This window comes from Chlorocebus sabaeus, chromosome 10 (genome assembly GCF_047675955.1).
Source record: "Chlorocebus sabaeus isolate Y175 chromosome 10, mChlSab1.0.hap1, whole genome shotgun sequence".
Taxonomy (NCBI): domain Eukaryota; kingdom Metazoa; phylum Chordata; class Mammalia; order Primates; family Cercopithecidae; genus Chlorocebus; species Chlorocebus sabaeus.
In genome coordinates, this window is record NC_132913.1 from 57,747,378 (window position 1) to 57,770,025 (window position 22,648).

At 39.5% G+C, this 22,648-nt stretch overlaps 1 protein-coding gene across 1 annotated transcript in view; it reads left to right on the plus strand.

Moving 5' to 3' along the window:
• Positions 1–22,648, plus strand: part of LOC140712578 (myosin-IIIb-like) — a 75,060-nt gene that overhangs the window by 34,405 nt on the left and 18,007 nt on the right. Inside the window, exon 5 of the mRNA XM_073019802.1 lies at positions 15,505–15,584. Coding sequence (XP_072875903.1) covers positions 15,505–15,584 — 80 coding nt within the window. The remainder of the gene's footprint in view (positions 1–15,504; positions 15,585–22,648) is intronic.

Below are 22,648 nucleotides of genomic sequence, written 5' to 3' on the forward strand. Positions count from 1 at the left end.
ACTTCTCCATGGAATTCCCCTGTCTTTGTCATAAAGAAAAAGAATGGAAAATGGAGATTATTAACAAATCTTCGTGCTATTAATGCATGTATTCAACCTATGGGATCTTTACAACCTGGCCTTCCTAATCCTTCTATGATTCCTCAAGACTGGGTGCTCATGGTTATTGATTTAAGAGATTGTTTTTTTCTATTCCATTGGATCAAAAAGATTGTGAGCGTTTTGCCTTTTCTGTCCCTGTTTTTAATAATTCACAACCACTTTCTCGATATCAATGGAAAGTTTTACCTCAAGGTATGTTAAACAGCCCTACCTTATGTCAAAAATTTGTCCATAGGGCCTTGGATCCTGTTCAAAAACGTCATCCTTCTGTTCTTTTATATCATTATATAGATGACATTCTTCTTGCTGCACCCACCAGAGAAAAGCAGCAAGATGCTTTTGTGTCATTACAAGCTCAGCTTTCCTTTTATTCACTTAATATTGCTTCAAAAAAAATTCAACTAGATTTTCCTATTCAATATTTAGGCTATACCTTGGGGGCGCAAAATATTCGACCCCAAAGAATTCAAATTCAACGTGATCATTTAAAAACATTAAATGATTTTCAAAAGCTTCTAGGAGACATTAATTAGATGCGTCCTGTTTTAGAAATACCAACATATCAGTTACAACATCTTTTTTCTATTCTAGAAGGAGACAATCACTTGGACAGCTCACGTCATTTAACTCCTTTGGCTTTACAGGAACTCCAGCTTGTGGAAGAGCAACTTCAAAAGGCCCATTTACATTATATCCTTCCCGATGTTCCCCTTTCCCTTTGTTTATTTCATACTTTACATTCTCCTACAGGAATAATTCATCAGACCAATCGGCCACTAGAATAGATCTTTTTGTCCAATAAAACATCTAAACGCTTAACTATTTATATTGATCGTTTAGCAGAACTGATCATCAAAAAACGACATCGTTGTCGACAACTTTAGAGAGGAGATCCTTCTGTAATTATTTCTCAATTCACTGATAGTCAGATCACTCATCTTCTTGCAACTTCTAATTCTTGGCAAGTTGCTTGCGCTTCTTTTGTTAGACAATTTTCTACCCAATATCCTAAATCTCCGATCTTTTCATTTTTTAGGCAACATTCTGTGTTGCCTTTTTCACCAATCTCTGTATTTCCTGTTCAAGGTCCTACCTTTTTTACCGATGCTAATAGCAATGATAAGGCTGAATATTGGAGTGTTTATCAATCTCGAGTTACAGTTTATCCTTATCCCTCGGTGCAACAGAGAAAATTGTTTGCTATTCTCATAGTCTTACTTAATTTTCCTACTACTGGTTGTAATATTGTTAGTGATTCTCAATATGCTGTTTATGTTACTTCTTATATTTCTCAGGCCACTTTACCTCTTTGTGCTACTTCTTCTCTTCAAAAACTCTTTTCCTTGTTATTTTCTACTTTGAGCCAACGTCGAGCTCCTTTATTCATCACTCATCTTCGTTCCCATTCTCAACTTCCTAGACCATTAGTTCATAGAAATACTCAGATTGATTCACTTCTAATTGGCCACTTGCAGGCTGCAGAACAAGAACATACTCTACATCACACTAATAGTTCTGGCCTTCAACGACGGTTTCATTTAACTCGTAAACAAGCTCGTTCTCTTATTCGAGCTTGTCCATCCTGTGCTCCTTTGAGCATTCCATCCTTCCATCCTAAAGTTAACCCGAGAGGTACTCAAGTTAATCAAATTTGGCAAATGGATGTTATACATATTCCTTCTTTTAGACGATTAAAGTATGTTCATCATACCATTGATACTTTTTCTCATTTTCAATGGGCCACTCCATTGCCATCTGAAAAAGCTGATTCTATTATTACACATCTCTTAGCTTGTTTCGCCATTATGGGCATTCCTCTTATACTTAAAACTAATAATGCCCCTGCCTATGTCTCTCATAAATTACAAATTTTTTTACAGCAATACAATATTCAACATATCACCGAGATCCCAGGCAACAGTCAAGGTCAAGCCATCATTGAGCGTGCAAATTTAACTTTAAAAACTCAACTATTAAAACAAAAAGGGGGAAATGAGCCCCCCAGAAACCAGATTTTGAAGGTTCTTTTTACTTTAAATTTTTTGAATCAGTGGAGACAATTGCAAGACTCCGCTGCCGTAACTCATCTTTCCTCACCTTCCTCGGTGATAGTCCCTGCTGACAATTTAAAGGTCTGGTATCCTAATGAAGAAGGTAAGTATGTACAGAGCCAAGTTCTAAAGCAGGGACGGGGATATGCTCTTGTCCTTACAGGGAGTAGACCTGAGTGGTTTCCTACAAGACAATTAAAACCCTGTTGAAAAGAAAATTGGATTCAGCATACATTTCTTCCTTTGTTAGATGTGCCTCAGCGGGGGACTTATTTCTCTTAGTGAGACTTTGTATGAATATTGGACTTATATTCCCTTTCCACCTTTGTATCAAGGAGTTGCCTGGGGAGAGGCAGAAATTAAAGTTTTCACCAATGACACTACTTGGATGCCGTCCCCCTATGTAGACAAAGACAATATAGAACTGGAAACGGGAATTATAAACAATATATACCAATTTGGTGTGAAAGGACTTCCAATATGTATGGGAAATAGTCCTCATTGTCTCCGAAAATCGCATGAAGCTTGGGCTGTTCGCTATAATCATAGTCATGTGGCTGCTAATACTGTTATCATTGTAACTAGAAGTTTTCAGTATAATCATATTGTATATAGTAATGAGACTATTCCTAGTTCTTTACCTGTTTGTCCTATTCCAGAGGTTTCCCCTAATATAGAGGTGTTGGAATGGCAACAATGTAGAGAAACTAAACCCTGGATTTTATTGGAATATAATAGAATGCAAATAACTAATTGGAGTGTACATGGTGATTTTCAAACAAAATTTAGTCACATACCTTTGAAATGGCACCGGGTAAATAAAAGTATTGCTACTAATGGTAATGAAACTTTGGTTTGGCGTGAAGGAGGCCTGTCGCCACCTATGCCGCATCTTAAACACTCTTTACTAGTACAGAGTCATCTTTGGAAGTTGTTAGCTGCAGGCGATGCCATTAGCACTTTTGTGGGGAATATGTCTCTTAATCTTTCTAACCCAACTAATTCCTTTCATATTCAGTTATATCGGAATACCTCTCGATATATTATTGCTTGTGTCCGTAAGCCCTACCTATTATTAGCAGGAAATTTGACATGGGATAATAATACGGAAATTATTAATTGTACAAATACGTGTACATTTTTGTCTTGCCTCAATCATTCTTGGTGGCACAACTTTGCTGAGGATATTTATATCCTCAGGGCTCGTAAGGAAATTTGGCTACCTGTTAATCTTACGCAACCATGGGGGGCATCACCTCTTGAAACTTATATTTGGACTTCTCTTCAGCGAACCCGCCGTGCCCTTGGACTTATAATTGCCTCGGTGATGAGTCTTGTTGCCATCGCCTCCGCTGCGGCCGTAGCAGGGCTCGCTCTTCATCAAAGCATACAAAATGCTGAATTTGTGCAGCAATGGCATGAACAATCTCACCGGTTATGGCTTCAACAATGAAACATTGATTCTCAACTTGCTGAAAGATTGGACAACATAGAGCAAGCATTGACATGGCTTGGAGATCAACTCACTGTACTCAGTACTCGGGTAACATTACAATGTGATTGGAATTCCACTCAGTTTTGTGTAACACCTGTGCCTTTTAACATCTCTCAAAATTGGACTGTAATCCGAAAATTATTAATTGGCCATAAAAATATTAGTTTGGACATTCAAGAGCTCACTCAGAACATTTCCGAAGCATTTCGACAACAATTACATGTGCTGTCTGGAACGATAACCTTACAAAAACTGGGGCAGCGCCTTGCTGCCTTTAACCCATAGACTCAAATGAAAACCTAGATTTCTACAATCTCTAGAAATATATTGCTTTGGGCACTTGGTTTGGGTCTACTTCTTTTAATGATTCGATGCTCCCTCCGTCGCCTCCAAAAACAAAAGAAAACACAGGAACAAATATGGGCTACCTTTTTAGGATTGAGGCAAAACAAAATTAAAAGGGGGGAAATGCAGGGGCCTTTGAAAACAGTATGCTGAGAATAGATAGGGCTCAAGGACAGTAGCTCCAACTGAACTTTTAATGAACTCCCGTAGGCGCCAAGAAGGCGGGTAGATAAGTAAGAATATAGAAACAAGGTACTGAGTAGAAGGTTACATGTGGGAAAAGAAAGTTTGTTTTGCATTACATTCTTTCTGCTGACGTGAAGTTTATGGAGTATAAATAAAGTGAGGCGGAGGCTCTGAGTGCGGCCGCCATGTTCTCTGTGTGTCTTTGTCTTTGTGTGTGTTCTTTCATTCTCCACCACCCCCGGTGTGGCCCCCAACATAGGTGTTTGCTGGACTGACATCCTGTTTACGAGTTTGAAAGCTTAAGGAGAGAGGAAGGAATTACTATTTTTTCCCTAGCTCTACAATTTGAGATCTCTGGGTCACAAATCTTTAAAGCTGTAGTTTACATTCTAAAAAGAAAAGTCAGTGAAAACATTGGTTTGGCTTTCTTCAAGCAAATAGTGTAAAGGTGTTAATTATGCAGAAATTCCTTAAAATGTTAGACAATTGCCAATTAAAAGTCAATACAGGAATAGGGAAGGGGTTTCTTTGGGGCTTTGAATTTCCCACATGCACGATAAAATTGTCTATTCAGAAAAGAGTGAATTTGTTATCTGTGCATACCTCTCTTCAATAAAACAGATGGGAGGACAGTCTCGTCTCTTATTTACTCTTGATTCCTTCCCTCCACAAAACTACAATCCCTTCTATATGTAGTCATGCGTCACATAATGGCATTTCAGTCAAGGACAGACTACATATACAACTGTGGTCCCGTAAGATTACAATGGAGCAGGCCGGGCGCGGTGGCTCAAGCCTGTAATCCCAGCACTTTGGGAGGCCGAGACGGGCGGATCACAAGGTCAGGAGATCGAGACCATCCTGGCTAACCTGGTGAAACCTCGTCTCTACTAAAAAATACAAAAAACTAGCCGGGCGAGGTGGCGGGCGCCTGTAGTCCCAGCTACTCAGGAGGCTGAGGCAGGAGAATAGCATAAACCTGGGAGGCGGAGGTTGCAGTGAGCTGAGATCTGGCCACTGCACTCCAGTCTGGGCGACAGAGCGAGACTCCGTCTCAAAAAAAAAAATAAATAAAATAAAAAAATACAATGGAGCTGAAAAATTCCTATCGCCTAGTGATGTCCTAGCCTTCACAATACATTACTCAGGTGTTTGTGGTGATGCTGATACAACCAGCCTACCGCTTTGCCAGTTGTATAAAATATAGCATATACAGTTATGTGCGGTACATAGCACTGAATAATAATAAACAACTATGTTACTGGTTTATGTATACGCTATAGTAGGCTTTTAAGTTATTACTTTAGCATGTACTCCTACTTATTTTTTTTTTTAAGTTAACTGTAAAACTGCCTCAGGCAGGTTCTTTAGGAGGTGTTCTAGAAGAAACCATTGTGATTCTAGGAGATGGCAACTCCCTATGTGTTACTGCCCCATAGACCTTACAGTGGGATAAGATGTGTGGAGGTAGAAGACAGTGATATTGATGATCCCGACCCTGTGTAGGCCTCGGCTAGTGTGTGTGTCGGTGTCTTTGTTTTTAATTAAAAAATTAAAAAATAAAAAATAAAACATCTTAAAAATGTAAAAAGGTTTATAGAATTAAGACATAAAGAAAATATTTTTGTACATCTTACAGTGTGTGTTTTAAGCTAAGTGTTATTTCAAAAGAGTCAAAATGTTTTAAAAAATTTTAAAGCTTATGAAGTAAAAAAGTTATGGTAAGTGGTTAATTTATTATTGAAGAAAAAGAAATATTTTGTATAAATTTAGTGTAGCCTAAGTGTGCAGTATTTATAAAGTCTACATTAGTGTACAGGAATGTCCTAGGCCTTCACACTCACACATCATTCACTCACTGACTCACCCAGAGCAACTTCCAGTCCTGCAAGTCTCGTTCATGTTATGTGCCCTATATAGGTGTACTTTTTTTTACACTTTATACCATATTTTTACTGTACCTTTTCTACGTTTAGATACACAGATACTTTCCATTGTGCTATAACTGCCTATAGTATTCCATACAGCAACATGCTATACGGGTTTTTAGCCTAGGAGAAATAGGCTATACCATATAGCCCAGGTATATCAACCAAAACAAACAAACAAAAAAAACACAGAGAACATTATCTATAAATATGCCGGGTTTACTTAGGAATAAAAATAAGGATTATAACCTGGAATAGTATAAAATGGCAAGGCACCAGTGCATTCAGTGAGGGAAGGGTAAGGGGAGCTTTTATTAGCAAAAAGAGATTTACATAAGCTGCTTAGAAATAGAGTTCATTGGTTCCAGAGGTTCAAAGCCAGAGTTGTCAGTTCATTGGTGGAGATACTGTTACTGGGCAAGTGTTTTTCTGAGAACATCTTCACTGAATTACTTCAGTCCTATAGAATGCCTAGTGATAAACCTTATCAAAGCAGGAGATGCATGAAGGATGCAAAAGGGTTTTTTGTGAGGTTTTTAGATAGTCCTTGGAAACAGTTCTTATCTCAGACATGTAAGCATGAGTCTTCTCTTTTTCAGGGCTTCCCAGCCCTATCTTGTCTGGGTCTGACAAAAGTGATTTCATCCTGTGTCTGTAACTTTCACAGTGTGGAGAGGCTGTACCATCTAGGTTTTGTAAGTGCAATCTATGCTGTTCACATAATGACAAAATGCCCTATGACTCTTTTCTTAGAATATATCCCTGTCATTAAGCAGCACAGCACGTGACTGTATATAAATTATCTATGTTCTTTTCATAAGACATTAGCTCATGTCCAAGTGGGCTGGGAACTCTCCCATCCTGCTCTGCCCATTTATTGATATTAACCTGAAAGCTGTAGATAAATGCTAAGGGAGAGAGTAAAAACTGCAGAACGAAATTTAACATCACACATGATCTCCTTTTCTTGGCTTCCTACAGCTGTGTCATATTTTGTGGCTATCTTAAGTTACTTCAATTTATCACATCTAAAATAAATCCTTGTTATAAATTTAGGAGAGATGGTTATATAAAGATGAACTAAGTTGTTGTAGCATACAAAATACTATCGGTTTGTGTTTTTTTGTGATGGGGTCTTGCTCTTGTTGCCCAGGCTAGAGTACAGTGGTGTGATCGTGGCTCACTGCAGCCTCAACCTCCCAGGCTCAACTTGTTATATATAAGGTTTTGGTGCCGCAAAAGGAATAGCACTCGAATATAAAATTTTCTTTTTAATTCTCAGCAAGTCAAGGTACTTCGTATACAAGGGTGTGCCCTTATAGATGGAAAAATGGTGAGCACATACTCAGACAAGGGAGGGGAAGGGGTTCTTATCCCTGAGGCATGTGGACCCCGTGGCTGTGTTGTTCCCCTATTGGCTAGGGTTAGACCACCCAGGCTAAACTAATTCCGATTGGCTGATTTAAAGAGAATGACGGGGTGAATGCTTTGGTGGGAGTCAGGGCAGAGCAGGTAGCAGGTAATTGGAATGAGTTAGGGTGGAGCAGGTGATCAGAATGAATCAGGATGGAGGAGGTAATCAACAAAGGTTGCTTTACAAGGAAGTTTAGAAGGCAAAGAACTGAACATCCTGACATATTAATTCTTTGAAAAGAAATTTAGAACTCATATCTAACAAACTGATCCTACCACTTCAGCCTCCTGAATAGCTGGGACCACAGGTGTGTCACCACGCCCAGCTAATTTTTAAAACTTTTTGTAGAGATGGGGTCTCACTATGTTGGCCAGGTTGGTCTCAAACTCCTGGGCTTAGGCAATCCTTCCATTTGGCCTCCCCAGATGCTGTGATTACAGGTGAAAGCCACTGCACTTAGCTACTGTAGTATTTTTTATAGTATGTTTGTATACAACTATGTACTGAATTTAATTCCTTGCATGTTGTTAGCTACAGTGTTATAAACTGAAATTGGAACATGTTAATTACTGCAAGTATTGCACTAGCGTAGGTCTGTCTCAAGCTTGCTCCCAAACATTACTAGCACAACTCACTGATAGGACAAAGTGGAGTTTATTGCTTCCCACCACGTCTCAAAGTTTTGGCAATGTCTTGGAGAAGGGAAGTCAAGGCCAGAGTTTGTTGAGAAATTGTTTATTTTTAGGAGGGTGTTTCAAAGTGAAGGCCTTTGATTAGCATTGGGTAAGTATCACAGTGCAGCAGTCCAGTGCTGGTGGAAACAGCAAGGGGAGGACTTTGAAAGGCGAGATTATAGGAATCATAGGGAATGAACTGTCAGGTTGGTCCTTTCCATGGAAGAGCTGATGAGTCTTTCAGGAAGTTTCTGTAATGAGCAATCTAACCATTTGCCTGGGCTTGGAGACTCCTGAAAAAAGAAAAGTCATGCTAATGGAGACCGGAATTACACAAAGTCATTGTATTGTAGACAGTAAGATGTGGTTTCGGTTCTCAGTATCTAAGCTGAATGTGGGGTACATGGTTTCAGTTCTCAGGTCTACTGAGATAAAACTTAATCTTGAAACAGATGAATTGAAGCATCTGATTTTTTATTCACAGCTCCTTATATTTGTAACTATTTGACACAAACAGCTTTTTACATTTCAGCATTGCTTTTGCAATAATTTCTTAGTTTATTAGCCTATTTCTTGTGTTTGGAGAGAAAATTAAAATCGGAAAATTTCTCAAACAAATGCCCACCAACAAGAACCAATGAAATCCTGCAACAAGTCCTATAAACCCAGAGGGTGCAGCCGAGGGAGACTGAATTCTATGTTTGATTATTTAAAACAACAACCTGTCCTTTGGGGCAGTTAGTAAAAGATGACTACAGATGAAACCCTGGGTTCTGGGTACTTTCCAAGCAAGGAAAATCCTCTGAAGCAGGCGGAAAATTGCCATCTTTTAAAAGTTCCAGCTCTGTCTTCAGACCACTTGTGTCTTTTCGTTTAAGTTGGAAGCAGGGAAATTGTATGAGATCTTTGTAACCTCCAATTCAGATTCTCTCTTAACACAGTTCCCGCATAGGATATAAATTCCATTAAGATGCCTCTGACTTCCATTTTCTCCTTCCAACACAGGACACATGTTGGTAGTTGCAGTTTTGAGAAGCACAGGAGGGTGTTCTGGGGCAATGAGCGATGCTTAGCTGAGAAGAGGCTGTCTAGGGGGTGAAGCACTGAGGATGCTTAACATTTGAAAGAAGTGTGAACACTGTATTCACATTTAAATTAAAATGGAAACTTTGTATAGGTTATGTTTCTGAAAGGTGTGTGTGGCGCATCTGCTGAGGTCTATTGTTTATTCATGCTGTAAATCCTTTGAAATGTGTTAAAATGCTTCCCACTCATTATAAAGCTCCTGCCACCCCTGGATTACGACTTTGATGTCACCAATCCTGCTTCAAAGGGTTCTTTCTGGGCTATTAATCACAGTTTAGCCTCTGAAGATATCGCCAGAGAAAACATTTGGACATCTTTGTGCTAGACTTGCTGAAACTTTGAAATCTTGAGCGTCTTGCATATGCACAAATTGCAGCACTTCCTTTCATTAACAACTTTTTATTTTGCTACAGAATCAAATGACACTGTAGGTAAAAATGCAAACAAATCTCTTCACACACTTGGTTTGGGGGAAGAGGAATTAGAGAAGTGGTGAAGGGTGGATCTTCAAAGGTAAAAAGTGGGAGCAATCTGAGTGGCCAAGAGTTGTCCTATCATTTTTTCTCACCTTTCATAGTTTTTTTGACGAGCCAATGATCACACAGGGATTTGGTGAGATTTCCTGGTCTTGTCTTTTCTTCGAGCAGAGTTTCGCTCTTATTGCCCAGGCTGGAGTGCAATGGGGCGATCTCAGTTCACTGCAACCTCCGCCCCCCTGAGTTCAAGGGATTCTCCTGCCTCAGCCTCCCAAGTAGCCGGGATTACAGGCATGTGCCATCACACCCTGCTAATTTTGTATTTTTAGTAGAGACGGGTTTTTCCATGTTGGCCAGGCTAGTCTTGAACTCCCGACCTCAGGTGACTCGCCGGACTCGGCCTCCCAAAGTGCTGGGATTACTGGTATGAGCCACCACTCCCAGCCATTTTTCCTGGTCTTTTCTTGCTCTCTCCTTTGATATCTTTGTGAATAGTTCATAGCAAGTAATAATAAAATACTACCTAATGTGAAATGAATAGTTGCCTTGCTCTAGTCCTGTGTTGACAGTGTTTTTGTGAGTTGTCTTGCTGAGTCCCCATAATAACTCTTATGGGAGGAAAACAGGTGGTGCTGTTTTCTTGTTATGGACTAGGAAACTGAGGCTTTGAGAAGTCAACTTGTTCAAGGTCACGCTCCTGACAAATGCAAAGCCCTGCAAAACTTCACTGGCCCCCAGGACTCAGAGGCTGCTGTCTCCCACTCCCTACCCCACTGACTCACTCGGGGTGGCCAGGTTTCTCCTTATGTGCGGAGGGATCGATGGGGTTCAGGGCTCACTATCCCAAAATATGGCCCCTTGACCTACTGAATAATTTAAGCTAAAGGAATTTGAGAAAATGGCAGGCGCAGGAATGTCACTCTTAACCCCCACCCCCTTGTCCCTTTAAGCAGGTCATAAAATCTAGGAGGGATTTTTCTGAACTTCCCCTAAAGCAGGCTGTGAGACTCTCGTGTAGGAGCTGCTCTTCCTACACCCACAGAAAAGAAGGATCCTTATCTCTGCAGACACAAGGACACAGAGAAGAATCTGAATGAATAGGCCTTACTAAGTTTCTTCAGTTTCTTACCATTAGATGATACTTTTTCCTGTCATATTTCTTTACTACTCTCCTTTTATTTCCTTATAAAGGCTCCAGTGTCACCTAAAACTTACATTAAGTAAATTTTTATCCTTTTCACTTAGTAATCTGTCCTTTGTTAAAAGGGCCTCAACCATGAACCTAGAATGAGTAGAGAAAAAGATATTTTTCCTCCTGTGAAGGATCCTTACTGCCCGGTCTACTAATCAGTGTCTGTGTCCTCAATCTTCACAATGGTGTGCTCTATTGTCTAACTTCTTTCTCGGGTAAACCTCCTTCAGCACCTTTTTTCTTCCATATTCATCTCTTCCAGTGATTAGCAGTGTCCCAGTTGGAGACTTTTTCTTGTAGTAAAAAAATATATATAACATGAAATCTCTCTTTTTAAGTAAACAATATAGTATCAAATATGTGCACATTTTTGTACAGCAGATCTCTAGAATTTTTTTGTATTATGCGACTAAAACTCAATACCCGTTGAATAGCAGCTCCCACTTCCTCATGCCCCCAGCCACTGACAACTACCATTCTACTCTGCTTTTGTGAGTTGGACTACTTTAGATACCTCACGTAAGTGAAATTGTGCAGTATTGTGTTCCTGTGACTGGCTTATTTCACTTAGCCGAATGTTCTCCAGGTTCATCCATGTGGTAGCGTATGGCAGGATTTCCTTTTTTTTTTTTTTTTTTTTTTTTTTTTAAGGCTGGGTATTCAATTGCATGTATATACCAAATGCTCTTTGTCCATTTACCTGTTGATAAACATTTAGTTTGTTCACACTTCTTGGCCCTTGTGAATAATGGTGCAATGAACACAGGAGTGCAAATATCTCTTGGAGATCTTGTCTTCAATTCTTTTAGGTAAATACTCAGAAGAGGGATTGCTGTGTCATATGGTAGATCTATTTTTAATTTTTTGAGGAACTTTTATGCTACATTTTCCATAGCAGCTGCACCATTTTATATTCCCGCCAACAGTGCAGAGGGTTCGAATTTCTCTGTATCCTCTTCAACACTTGTTTCTGTTTCTTTGATGATGATCTTCTTAATTGGAATAAGGTAATATTTCATCTCATAATAGTTTTTATTTTCATTTCCCTGATGTTTAGTGATACTGAGTATCTCTTCATATACCTGTTAGCCATTTGTATGCCTTCTTTGGAGATATGTGTAATCGAATCCGTATTTATTTATTTATTTTGTTATTTGGCTTTTTTACTATTGAGTTGTAGGAGTTCCTTATATATTTTGCATGTTAATCCTTTATTAGCTCTATGGTTTGAAAATAATTTCTCCTATTCCATAGGTTATCCCTACAATCCATTGATTGTTTCCTTGGTTGAGTAGAAGTTTTAGTTTTGTGTAGTCTCATTGTCTATATTTGCTTTTATAGTCTATGTTTTGGTTTCATATCCAAAAAAAATTGTTGCCAAGACTAATGTTATGAAGTTTTTCTCCTACGTTTTCTTCTAGGAGTTTTATAGTTTCAGTTTGTTTGTTTATTTATTTTCTTATTTTTTGAGACGGAGTCTTGCTCTGTCACCCAGGCTGGAATGCAGTGGTGCGATCTCGGCTCACTGCAAGCTCCGCCTCCCGGGTTCATGCCATTCTCCTGCCTCAGCCTCCTGAGTAACTGGGACCACAGGTGCCTGCTACCACGCCCAACTAATTTTTTGTATTTTTAGCAGAGACGGGGTTTCACTGTGTTAACCATGATAGTCTTGATCTCCTGACCTTGTGATCCACCCACCTTGGCCTCCCAAAGTGTTGGGATTACAGGTGTGAGCCACCGCATCCAGCTATAGATTCAATTCTTACATTTTAATCTTCAATCCATTTTGATTTGATTTTTGTGTATGGTGTAAGGTAACAGTTAAATTTTATTCTTTTGCATGTGGATATTCACTTTCCCTAACACTGTTTGTTGAAGAGATTATTTTACCCCATTGTATAGTCTTGGTGATTTTATCAAAGATCATTTGATCACGCATCTCTGTGTGTTTATTTCTGGGCACTCTATTTTGTTTAATTGGTTTGTCTTTATTTCAGTACCATATGTTTTGATTACTGTCACTTGGTAATATGTTTTGAATTCAGGAAATGTGAATCCTCCAGCTTTATTCTTTTTCTCACTGTTGTTTTGGCTATTCTGGGTCCTTTGTGGTTCTGTATGGATTTTAGGATATTTTTGCTATCTGCAACAGATGCCATTGGGACTTAATAAGCATTACACTGAATCTATAGAATGCTTGGGGTAGTATGAACATTTTAACAATATTAAGTCTTCCAACCCATGAACAGTGATGTGCGTCAATTTATTTGTGCCGCCTTTAATTTCTTCCAGCAATGTTTTGTAGTTTTTGGTGTAAAAGTCTTTTGCTTCCTTGATTAAATTTATTCCTATTGTGTTTTGATGCTATTTTAAATGGAATTATTTCTTTAATTTCTTTTTTGAATAGTTCATTTTTAGTGTATTAAAATGCAACTGAATTAGCCAGGCTTGGTGGTGGGTGCCTGTAATCCCAGCTACTCGGGAGGCTGAGGCGTGAGAATCACTTGAACCTGGAAGGTGGAGGTTGCAGTGAGCTGAGATCACGCCACTGCACTTCAGCCAGGGCGACAGAGTGAGACATTGTCTGAAAACAAAAACAACAACAACAAAAAATAACTGATTTTTGGGTGTTTTTTTGTTTTGTTTTGTTTTGTTTTGCTTTGGTTTGGTTTTTTTTGTTGTTGTTTTTTGAGACGGAATCTTTCTCTGTCCCAGGCTGGAATGCAGTGGCATGATCTTGGCTCACTGCAATCTCCGCCACCCGGGTTCAAGCGATTCTCCTGCCTCAGGCTCCTGAGTAGCTGGGATTACAGGCGTGTACCACCAAGCCTGGCTAATTTTTGTATTTTTAGTAGAGTAGAAACGAGGTTTCACCATGTTGGCCAGGTTGGTCTCGAACTCCTGACCCAGTGATCCACCTGCCTTGGCCTCCCATAGTGCTGGGATTACAGGCGTGAGCCACCACGTCTGGCCTGGGCGTTGGTTTTGTATAAGCATTATTACTAAAGTTAGTTCTAACATTTATTAGCTCTAACACTTCTTTTAATGTGGAATCTTTAGGGTTTTCTACATATAAGATTGTGAACAGAGATTAATTTTACTTCTTCCTTTCTGATGTGGATGCCTTTTATTTCTTTTTCTTAACTAATCGCCCCGGCTAAGACTTCCAGTACTATAATATATTGAATAGAAGTGGTGAGTGTGTGAATCCTTGTCTTGTTTTTGTGGAAAAAGCTTTCAATTTTTCACTGTTTGGTTGATGTTAGTGTTACCAGAAAGGGGTCCCAATCCCAATCCAGATCCCAAGAGAGGGTTCCTGGATCTTGCACCAGAAGGAATTCGGGATGAGTTCATAGAGTAAAGTGAAAGCAAGTTGATTAGGAAATAAAGGAATAAAATAATGACTGCTCCATAGGCAGAGCAGCCCTGTGGGCTGCTGGTTGCCCATTTTTATGGTTATTTCTTGATTATATGCTTAATAAGGGGTAGATTTGTCATGAGTTTTTTGGGAAAAGGGTGGGCAATTCCTGGAACTGAGGGGTCCTCCCCTTTTTAGAACATATAGGGTAACTTCCTGATGTTGCCACGCATTTGTTGTCCTGCAGATGATAGGAGTGTCTTTTAGCATGCTAATACATTATAATTAGCATATAATGAACAACGAGGTTGACCAGAGGTCACTTTTATTGCCATCTTGGTTATAGTGAGATTTGGCCAGCTTTTTCTTTTTTTAACTGCAACCTGTTTTATCAGCAAGGTCTTTGTGATCTTGTGCCAACCTCCTACCTCATCCTGTGACTAAGAATGCCTGACCTCCTGGGAATGCGGCCCAGTAGGTCTCAGCCTTATTTTACCCAGCCCCTATTCAAGATGGAGTTGCTCTGGTTCAAATGCCTCTGACATTTCGCTGTGGGATTTCCATAAATGGCCATTACTATGTTGAGGTAATTTCCTTTTATTTCTAATTTGTTCAGTGAATTTAATACTTTTATGTTCTTTCTTTTTGCTTATAAAACTAATATATATTGAATTTATTTACAAGTTACTTACAAATTTTTTTTTTTTTTGAGATGGAGTCTTGCTCTGTCACCCAGGCTGGAGTGCAGTGGTGCGATCTCCACTCACTGCAAGCTCTGCCTCCCGGGTTCACGCCATTCTCCTGACTCAGCCTCCCAAGTAGCTGGGACTACAGGCTGCCGCCACCACGCCCAGCTAATTTTTTTTTGTATTTTCAGTAGCGATAGGGTTTCACTGTGTTAACCAGGATGGTCTCGATCTCCTGACCTCATGATCTGCCCACCTCAGCCTCCCAAAATGTTGGGATTACAGGCATGAGCCACCACGCCCAGCTGCTTACAAATTATTTTAAACTTTTAAATAATTATTATAATTTATAATTTATATCATCAAAGTTTCAAAATTTTCCAAATTTTAAAAATTCAAAACAGATTATTTTGAAAATTCAGAAAAATACTAGGACACAAAGGGAAAAATTACTCGTGATCCTATTCCTTAACTTTTCCTTAATTTATGTTCCTTGTGGTCTCTTTCATAGGTAATTTGGCCCAGACAAGAGCTAGGATAACAGTGGCCTCAAGATCTTTGCCTCCACATTTCAGTGCTGGGAAAGCCAAGGTGAGTAACAGATTTGCACCAAATATGGTATGGACTTTCAGGTACTCTTGACCCAGGGGTAATCTTAGAGTGGGCAGCATTAGTTCCCTTCATGCAGCCCTCTGCCTGGGTAGTCTAGTATTTTACATAATAGTTAAAAGGCTTAATATACACTAAATTATGTCAGAATTATAGAAGCCTCCTATAATTTTTGAACACATACAAATAACATATTGATAATAATATATTTATAAAAATACAGTCCAAAGAAAGCCAAACATCATTTCATAGTTGACAATGCTTCCTGTGTGATTTTTATGTAAAATAAGGCAAATACATCATTTTTGCACTTTAGGGGACCTAATATCTAAAAGATTAATTAGGTCAGAAAAAGACATACTCTATAATTTGACTTTGGAAAGTTTGTCAAATATCGAAGGTTTACAACACTGGATATCACTAAATAGAATCCCAGGTCACCATAAGTCATTCATATAGCCAAAATGATAACCCAGAAATTTTAAAAAGGAAAAGACCTTTTCTCTGATAGAGAGGAAACTCAGCTTTCTAGACAATAATATCCAATGAAGACAGCATGAGGTCAACTGAATCTGTCTCTTCTCTCTCCCCTCCCTTTTTTTTTTTTTTTTTTGTAGTTTACTCAAAAGGCAAATAAGATTTATTTTAATTGTCTCTTAATATTACATAAAAATCTTTTTCAAAAGAGAAAAACAAGTTTCATGTTTGCTTTAGGGCATCTTTAATGCTAAAGCTAGTTTTTAATACAATTTTGTAAATTTATGTAGTTTTAATTAGTTTGACCATAAGGTAAGATTCTCATAAACTTCTTATAACTAACTCCTTACAATTTTCTGTTCAACAGATCAATTTTTTTAAAAGAAAACCCTGTTACTCAGACACATGGGCCCAGATTCTGGCTCCACATCAATGTGCTTTTATTTTAACGTTTGATATACAGAAAATTACAAAACAGTTCCCCTCAACTCTTAGCCAACTTGCTTCTTTTCACAGAACTTCCTTTATAAGATCAACCCTTCACAAACCTTTCCAACTTGCTTAAACTTCAGTTTTGACCCTTTACTCTTTTAGGTTAAGATATTCTTTAAAACCCTCTGAACTATACAAAATTACATTCCCTTTAACAAAAACCATATTCCCATGCCTTCTTATAATTTCCCACCAAAACCACATTCTACTTTCCTTCTATACCTTGCAAACTTGCATGTAAAACTCTTTTTCCAGTGGACTCAAGTACGTGTTATACTGTTAACTTTTAGCATCTTTCATTTTTTGTGAAAAGCCCGATAAGTAAATGATTTTAATATATACTGGCTGTGGAGCCTAGGACACCAGACAGCAGTGCAAATAAGGTCTGATTCTTCCTAGTACAGCTAGGGGGTGTGGCTTATGCCACATGTCCCCAGGCCTTATCTAGAACCTAATGGCTCCAAAGTAGGTAAGTCAAACAGTTTTCAAAAGTCAAAGAAGCAGTTTATTACCTTAAAGCATTTAGCAAACCTAATATCTGACCCAATTTAGACCAAATATCTCTATCAAATGTCTAAATTTTGAAGACGTTTTTATTTTACCAATAATCTTTAAAGTTGTCTTTATTTCTGAAAGATTACTAAAGTCACATGAATAAAAAGGCATTAAAGTTTCTATTTTTCTGACAAAATATTTTATTTAAGCCCTTATTTTGCCCCCAATTGTTCAGAGCTCTTTCATATATAAACGTCACACAAACAGATATAAATATACAGAGAGAAGAAGATCCAGTAGTTGTCAAGATTTTCGTTTGTCAGTAATTGGATTACTGGCTTCAGGGTGGAGCCGTTGGAGGAATAGGGTCAGGAAAGCTTGCTGTTTCCAGGGCCTAATAAGCAGGCACAGCTGGAAGGCAGAAACAGATCCCCAAAATTAAGGGTCCCTTTTTTTTTTTTTTTTTTTTTGAGACGGAGTCTCCCGCTGTCGCCCAGGCTGGAGTGCAGTGGCACAGTCTTGGCTCACTGTAAGCTCCACCTCCCAGGTTCAAGCCATTCTCCTGCCTCAGCCTCCTGAGTAGCTGGGACCAAAGGCACTCACCACCATGCACAGCTGATTTTGTTTTTTGTATTTTTAGTGGAAACAGGGTTTCACCGTGTTGGCAAGAATGGTCTTGATATCCTGACCTCGTGATCCACCTGCCTCGGCCTCCCAAAGTGCTGGGATTACAGGCGTGAGCCACTGCGCCCAGCCAAGGGGTCCCATTTTTATATCACATCCTGGATCCCCAAAAAGAGGGAAATACTATGGAAGAAGACAGTGCAATGCTTTTACTGTGCATTTTATTACAAGGCAACCCAAAGCCAATCAGCCCATTTTGTAATCAGCCCATCCCCATGGGAATCTCATCTCTCAGTGGAAGGTGGGGATGTTTGCATACCTTCCAGGTGACCAAGCATGCTTCTCTAATCCAAGTACACAAAGAGTCAAGTATCCCTCTGTAACAGCCAATATCCCTTAAAGTTGCTATACACTAAGGCTAAAGGCTTTCCCATAATGTAAAGTAATTTCTGATGCCCCCAAAAGTCAAAAAAAAGGTCAGGTAACACAATGAAAAACCAAACACAGCCTTAGATTTTGAGAGAGATGTATCCACTTTCAATTCCTGGGGTTCCATGAGGAAAATAGGTTTTTTCCAGAATGGGGTCTGTGGTGCCACCTCTGTTGTTCCCCAGGAGTCCAGGCTGTTTGAAATTCTTAGATTCTCTCATGTGGACATTAGGAGCGGGAAGCAGACAAAATGGAGAAAAATAATTCTGTCAACTGAGAAGAAAAACCTTTTTCAGAAAAAAGCGATTCAAGAAGAAGAAAAAGATGAAGGCCTTTTAAATATGTATAGCTTGGATATCCATTTTAATTAAGCTGATTTTAACAGTAGAGCTCTTTTGTTTTTTAAAAAAACTTTTAAAATCTCATTCCAAACTCCAGTCAGGAGAGCCAATATTTTTGGCTTTTGAATTCTACCACAGGTAACCTCCCAGTGAAATTAATAAGTTTTAACTAAGGTTATAACTTGACCATGGATGCATAAGGTGTCTCAAAGAGACAGTAAACAGTTTATTTACAAGATTTAGAATCTACCCAGAGATAATTCAGAGAAATAAAAAATTAGGAAATCAGAAGCAGTCCCTGGGGGAAGAGAATCAATAAATGGCAAAAAGTTTCACAAATAACAAAGCAGAAAGGACTGATTTCCTAAGCCAAGAATTGAACCTAGGCTGCCATTGTCAAAAAACAAAGCCTTAGCTATGAAGCTACAACATTAAGCAGTTTCTATTGTTCTTCCCAAAAGAGGCCTAGAGTAGCCAGTTTTGAGCTTACAAAGGCTTTAAACTGCTTAAGATAATTTTTAGGGCTAGCTATGACATGAACCCCAAAATCCTTGTCCTCTGAATGGCAGAGCCTAAAGTATCCCCACATGGTCACAAGGTTAAGATTTTAAGGACATAAAACAACATGAGAGAGAAGCTTCATCCAGTATTGGTTTCAGGGGCCTGCAGCAAAGTTTGTAACTGACAAGCCTGCCAGGCTGGCTTGAAAAGTAGGCGTTTAGGGGTTCAAAGCCTGTGTTCTGTCCTGTGACACTGCCTCTCCATTACAGAAAGACAAATTCTTAGCACAAAGTACACCAGATTTGCGGCATCCTAATAAGACTAGTCTCACAAATCCTTTTTTTCTATTAATCAAACCTTTGCAGAAGAGACAGTGATGTTTATCATTCACACACACACACGAAAGAGAGAGAGACAGACAGACTGACCAACCGACCAACCGACCAGAAACCTGGCTGGTAAGAAATTCTTACCCTTTTTGCCAGCATACCAGGTACCAGGTTTCTGGGTTCCCTTTCTCTGCAACTTTCAGAAGAACAGAGCAGCTTTTGATGACCCTGCTCACGGCACCAAGCTGTGGGGACCCATTACAAAAGAAAATGGTCACTTTCTGTTTTATGGAACCATAGGAAAAAGCTTTCTAGTTTTGCAAGATGCCACCCAATGGGCTGCATGAGGAACCGAATTAACGTTTTCCATCCCAGCTGAAGCAAAATACACGTAACAAAACAGACACTAGTCTCCTCATTCCACACCCAAAATTGATCTAACAAGGCTCAAACTTTCTCCTGTTGGTCTCTGTCATCTTTGATCCACTTAAGGTGGGAAGGGATGACCTCCAACTAGGAATTTGATGAGTGGTCTCTTGGCAAGACGAAGAGTGGAGAATCACAGAGTCAGGCCTGTTGAGCTTTCTTCAGGGCTCACCGAATGCGATTACACTTACAGAGGGTTCTTCAAGTTAGGCCTGCTGGACTTCGGTCAGCAGTTTCTTCAGAGATCCCTTCCACACATACAAACACACACAACAAAGACAAGATGGACAGAAGGCCTTTCAAATCAAGATCCCTTGCCAAGAATTCCAAGAGTATTCCTTCCAAACTAGCCTCCTATTTCCCATCTGAGAAATCTCCCCCAAATCTTCCTGATTGAGAAGAAATCTCCGGAACCAAGACTCTTCCTACTCATTAGGTAGGGCCAACTGAGACTTTGAAGGAGCCAAAACTATCAGCAGAAGGGAGGAGGTGTTGGCAGCTCCTAGAATACTCACCAAATCAGACACCTCATAATGGGGCTACAGCTACAGACACTCCATGATTTTGCTACAGACAGAGACACACCCTGCAGTACTGCTCCAGGTACAGACACTCTGTGGCGGAGCTACAGACAGACGTCCTACCGTGGGGCTGCAGTTATGAAATGTCTCCCCAGGACTATTTCTCTATTGCAATTAAATTCATGAACATTGGGCTGGCACTGACCTGCCAGTAGAGACAGTGTCAGAGTCATCCTCTAATCCAAGAGAACTAGGTGGCTGCTTGGGCTGGCCTCTGGATCCATCAAAGGAGAGGGGCTACCGAACCATGGGCAGGTAGCTACAAAGGCAATCTCAGACCAGCCTCCAAATTTGTAACCACCCAACGGGCTCACCTTGCCTGCTGCCTAGACAGAGCCGATTGATCAAGACGGGAATTGCAATAGAGAAAGAATAATTCACATAGAGCCAGTTGTGTGGGAGACCAGAGTTTTTTTATTACTAAAATGAGAGAATTTGGGGATCTGAATTTTTAAGCATAATTCTGTGGGTAGGGGGGACAGTGCATTAGGAGTTCTGATTGGTCAGGTCAGAGATGAAATCATAGGGAGTTGAAACTGTCCTCTTGCACTGAGTCAATTCCTGGGTTGGGACCACAAGACCAGATGAGCCAGTTTATGGATCTGGACGGTGCCAGCTGGTCCATCGAGTGCAGGGTCTATAAATATCTCAAGCACTGATCTTAGGCCTTACAATACTGATGCTGTCCCCAGGAGCAATTTGGAAAAATGTAGAATCTGGCAGCCTCCAGCTGCATGACTCTTAAACCATGATTTCTAATCTTGTGGCTAATTTGTTAGTCCTGCAAAGACAGTTTAGTCCCTAGGCAGGAAGGGGGTTTGTTTTGGGAAAGGGCTGTTATTGTCTTTGTTTCAAAGCTGAACTATAAACTAAGTTCCTCCTGAAGTTAGTTCGGCCTACACCCAGGAATGAACAAGGACAGCTTGGAGGTTAGAAGCAAGATGGAGTCAGTTATGTCAGGTCTCTTTCACTGTAATAATTGTCTCAGTTATAATTTTTGCAAAGGTGGTTTCAGTGGTAGTATATAATGTTTAAGAAATATGGTTTAGGAATCAAAGTGGGTTCAGATATAGGCATGGCCGTCTACTGGCTGTAGGACTCTGGGAATTTTACCTAAAATATGTTAGTCTTAACTTCTTCATATGTAGAATGGGAAGAATAATATTATTTACTTCATAGGTCATTTTGAGAATTTAGTGACATAATATAGGAAGTGTTTAGTACAGTGATTTCAGATAGGAAACACTCAATATATACTATATTACTCAAGTTTTGATAATCATTTAAAATTCCATGTGTGGAGCCCATATGTATATAGAAGCTTGCTCAACTGCTGTGTCTTGGGGACTGTAACACAATTTGTAAAACTTATTCGTGACCACTCTGAAGGCTAACCATTCACAAGGAACCAAGCAGGATGTTTATCATTGTGGACAGAAAGCACGCTTGCTCAGCTCCAACTGACTTACATTGTTGTGTAAGTCTGTGTTGTAGGAGGAAAGCATACTGGGTTAGACAGACAATGGTTTTGTCCAGAATATGGCTTCTATTGATCATTTTGATATTGGTCTTAAAGGGACCAAGGGAAAACTTCCTCACTCTCTGAAAGTTTGCTGAAAATAAACTGACAAGAGGCAGATTAATAGGAGAAAAAGAATACAGATGTGTTAACGAGAATAGGGGAGAATCACAGAATGATTACCTATCAGACACATGGTACACAGATGGTTATATACCCTTCTTAAGGGAGAGGGAGATGGAGAAGTGTGGATGATTTTAGGGGTATGGTAAATGATTTTAGGGGAATTTAATGGCCTTGAAAAACATACAATGGCCTGGGACAAAGTCTGTTAGGTCTGCAAAACAAACAATGGTTTGGGACAAGTCTGTTCAGTTGTGTTGACAGACTGCAGCCTTTCTTCCTGTGATATGAGTTTAGTTAATGAAAAACTCAGGGAAGGGATCACAGATAATTGTTTTCTTTGGTGGCTCTAGACTTTAGGCAGATAAAGGAATTTAGAGAACAGCTTCATCCTGGGCTATGGGAGAGACAGAGGATTAAGAGATGGGAGTTGGGGGTTTCAGAGAGACCTTGACTCTTCTTTAGTTCAACATGTCAAAGTACCATATTTTGGGGTATGTGTTTCTATTCCCCAACAGTTTCATTGGAACTATTTTTCTTACCAATAAATATAAAGATCTCCTTGCTGAGTTGTGTGGTAGCAGAACTCTCCTTCTGCCACTGAACGCACTTTGCATCCTTGATATTTATCACTACACTGAAACTAAATCAATCACGGTAATGATGGAAGGAGAACTAATGTTATTTGTTATATGTGTGCAAGGCAGCA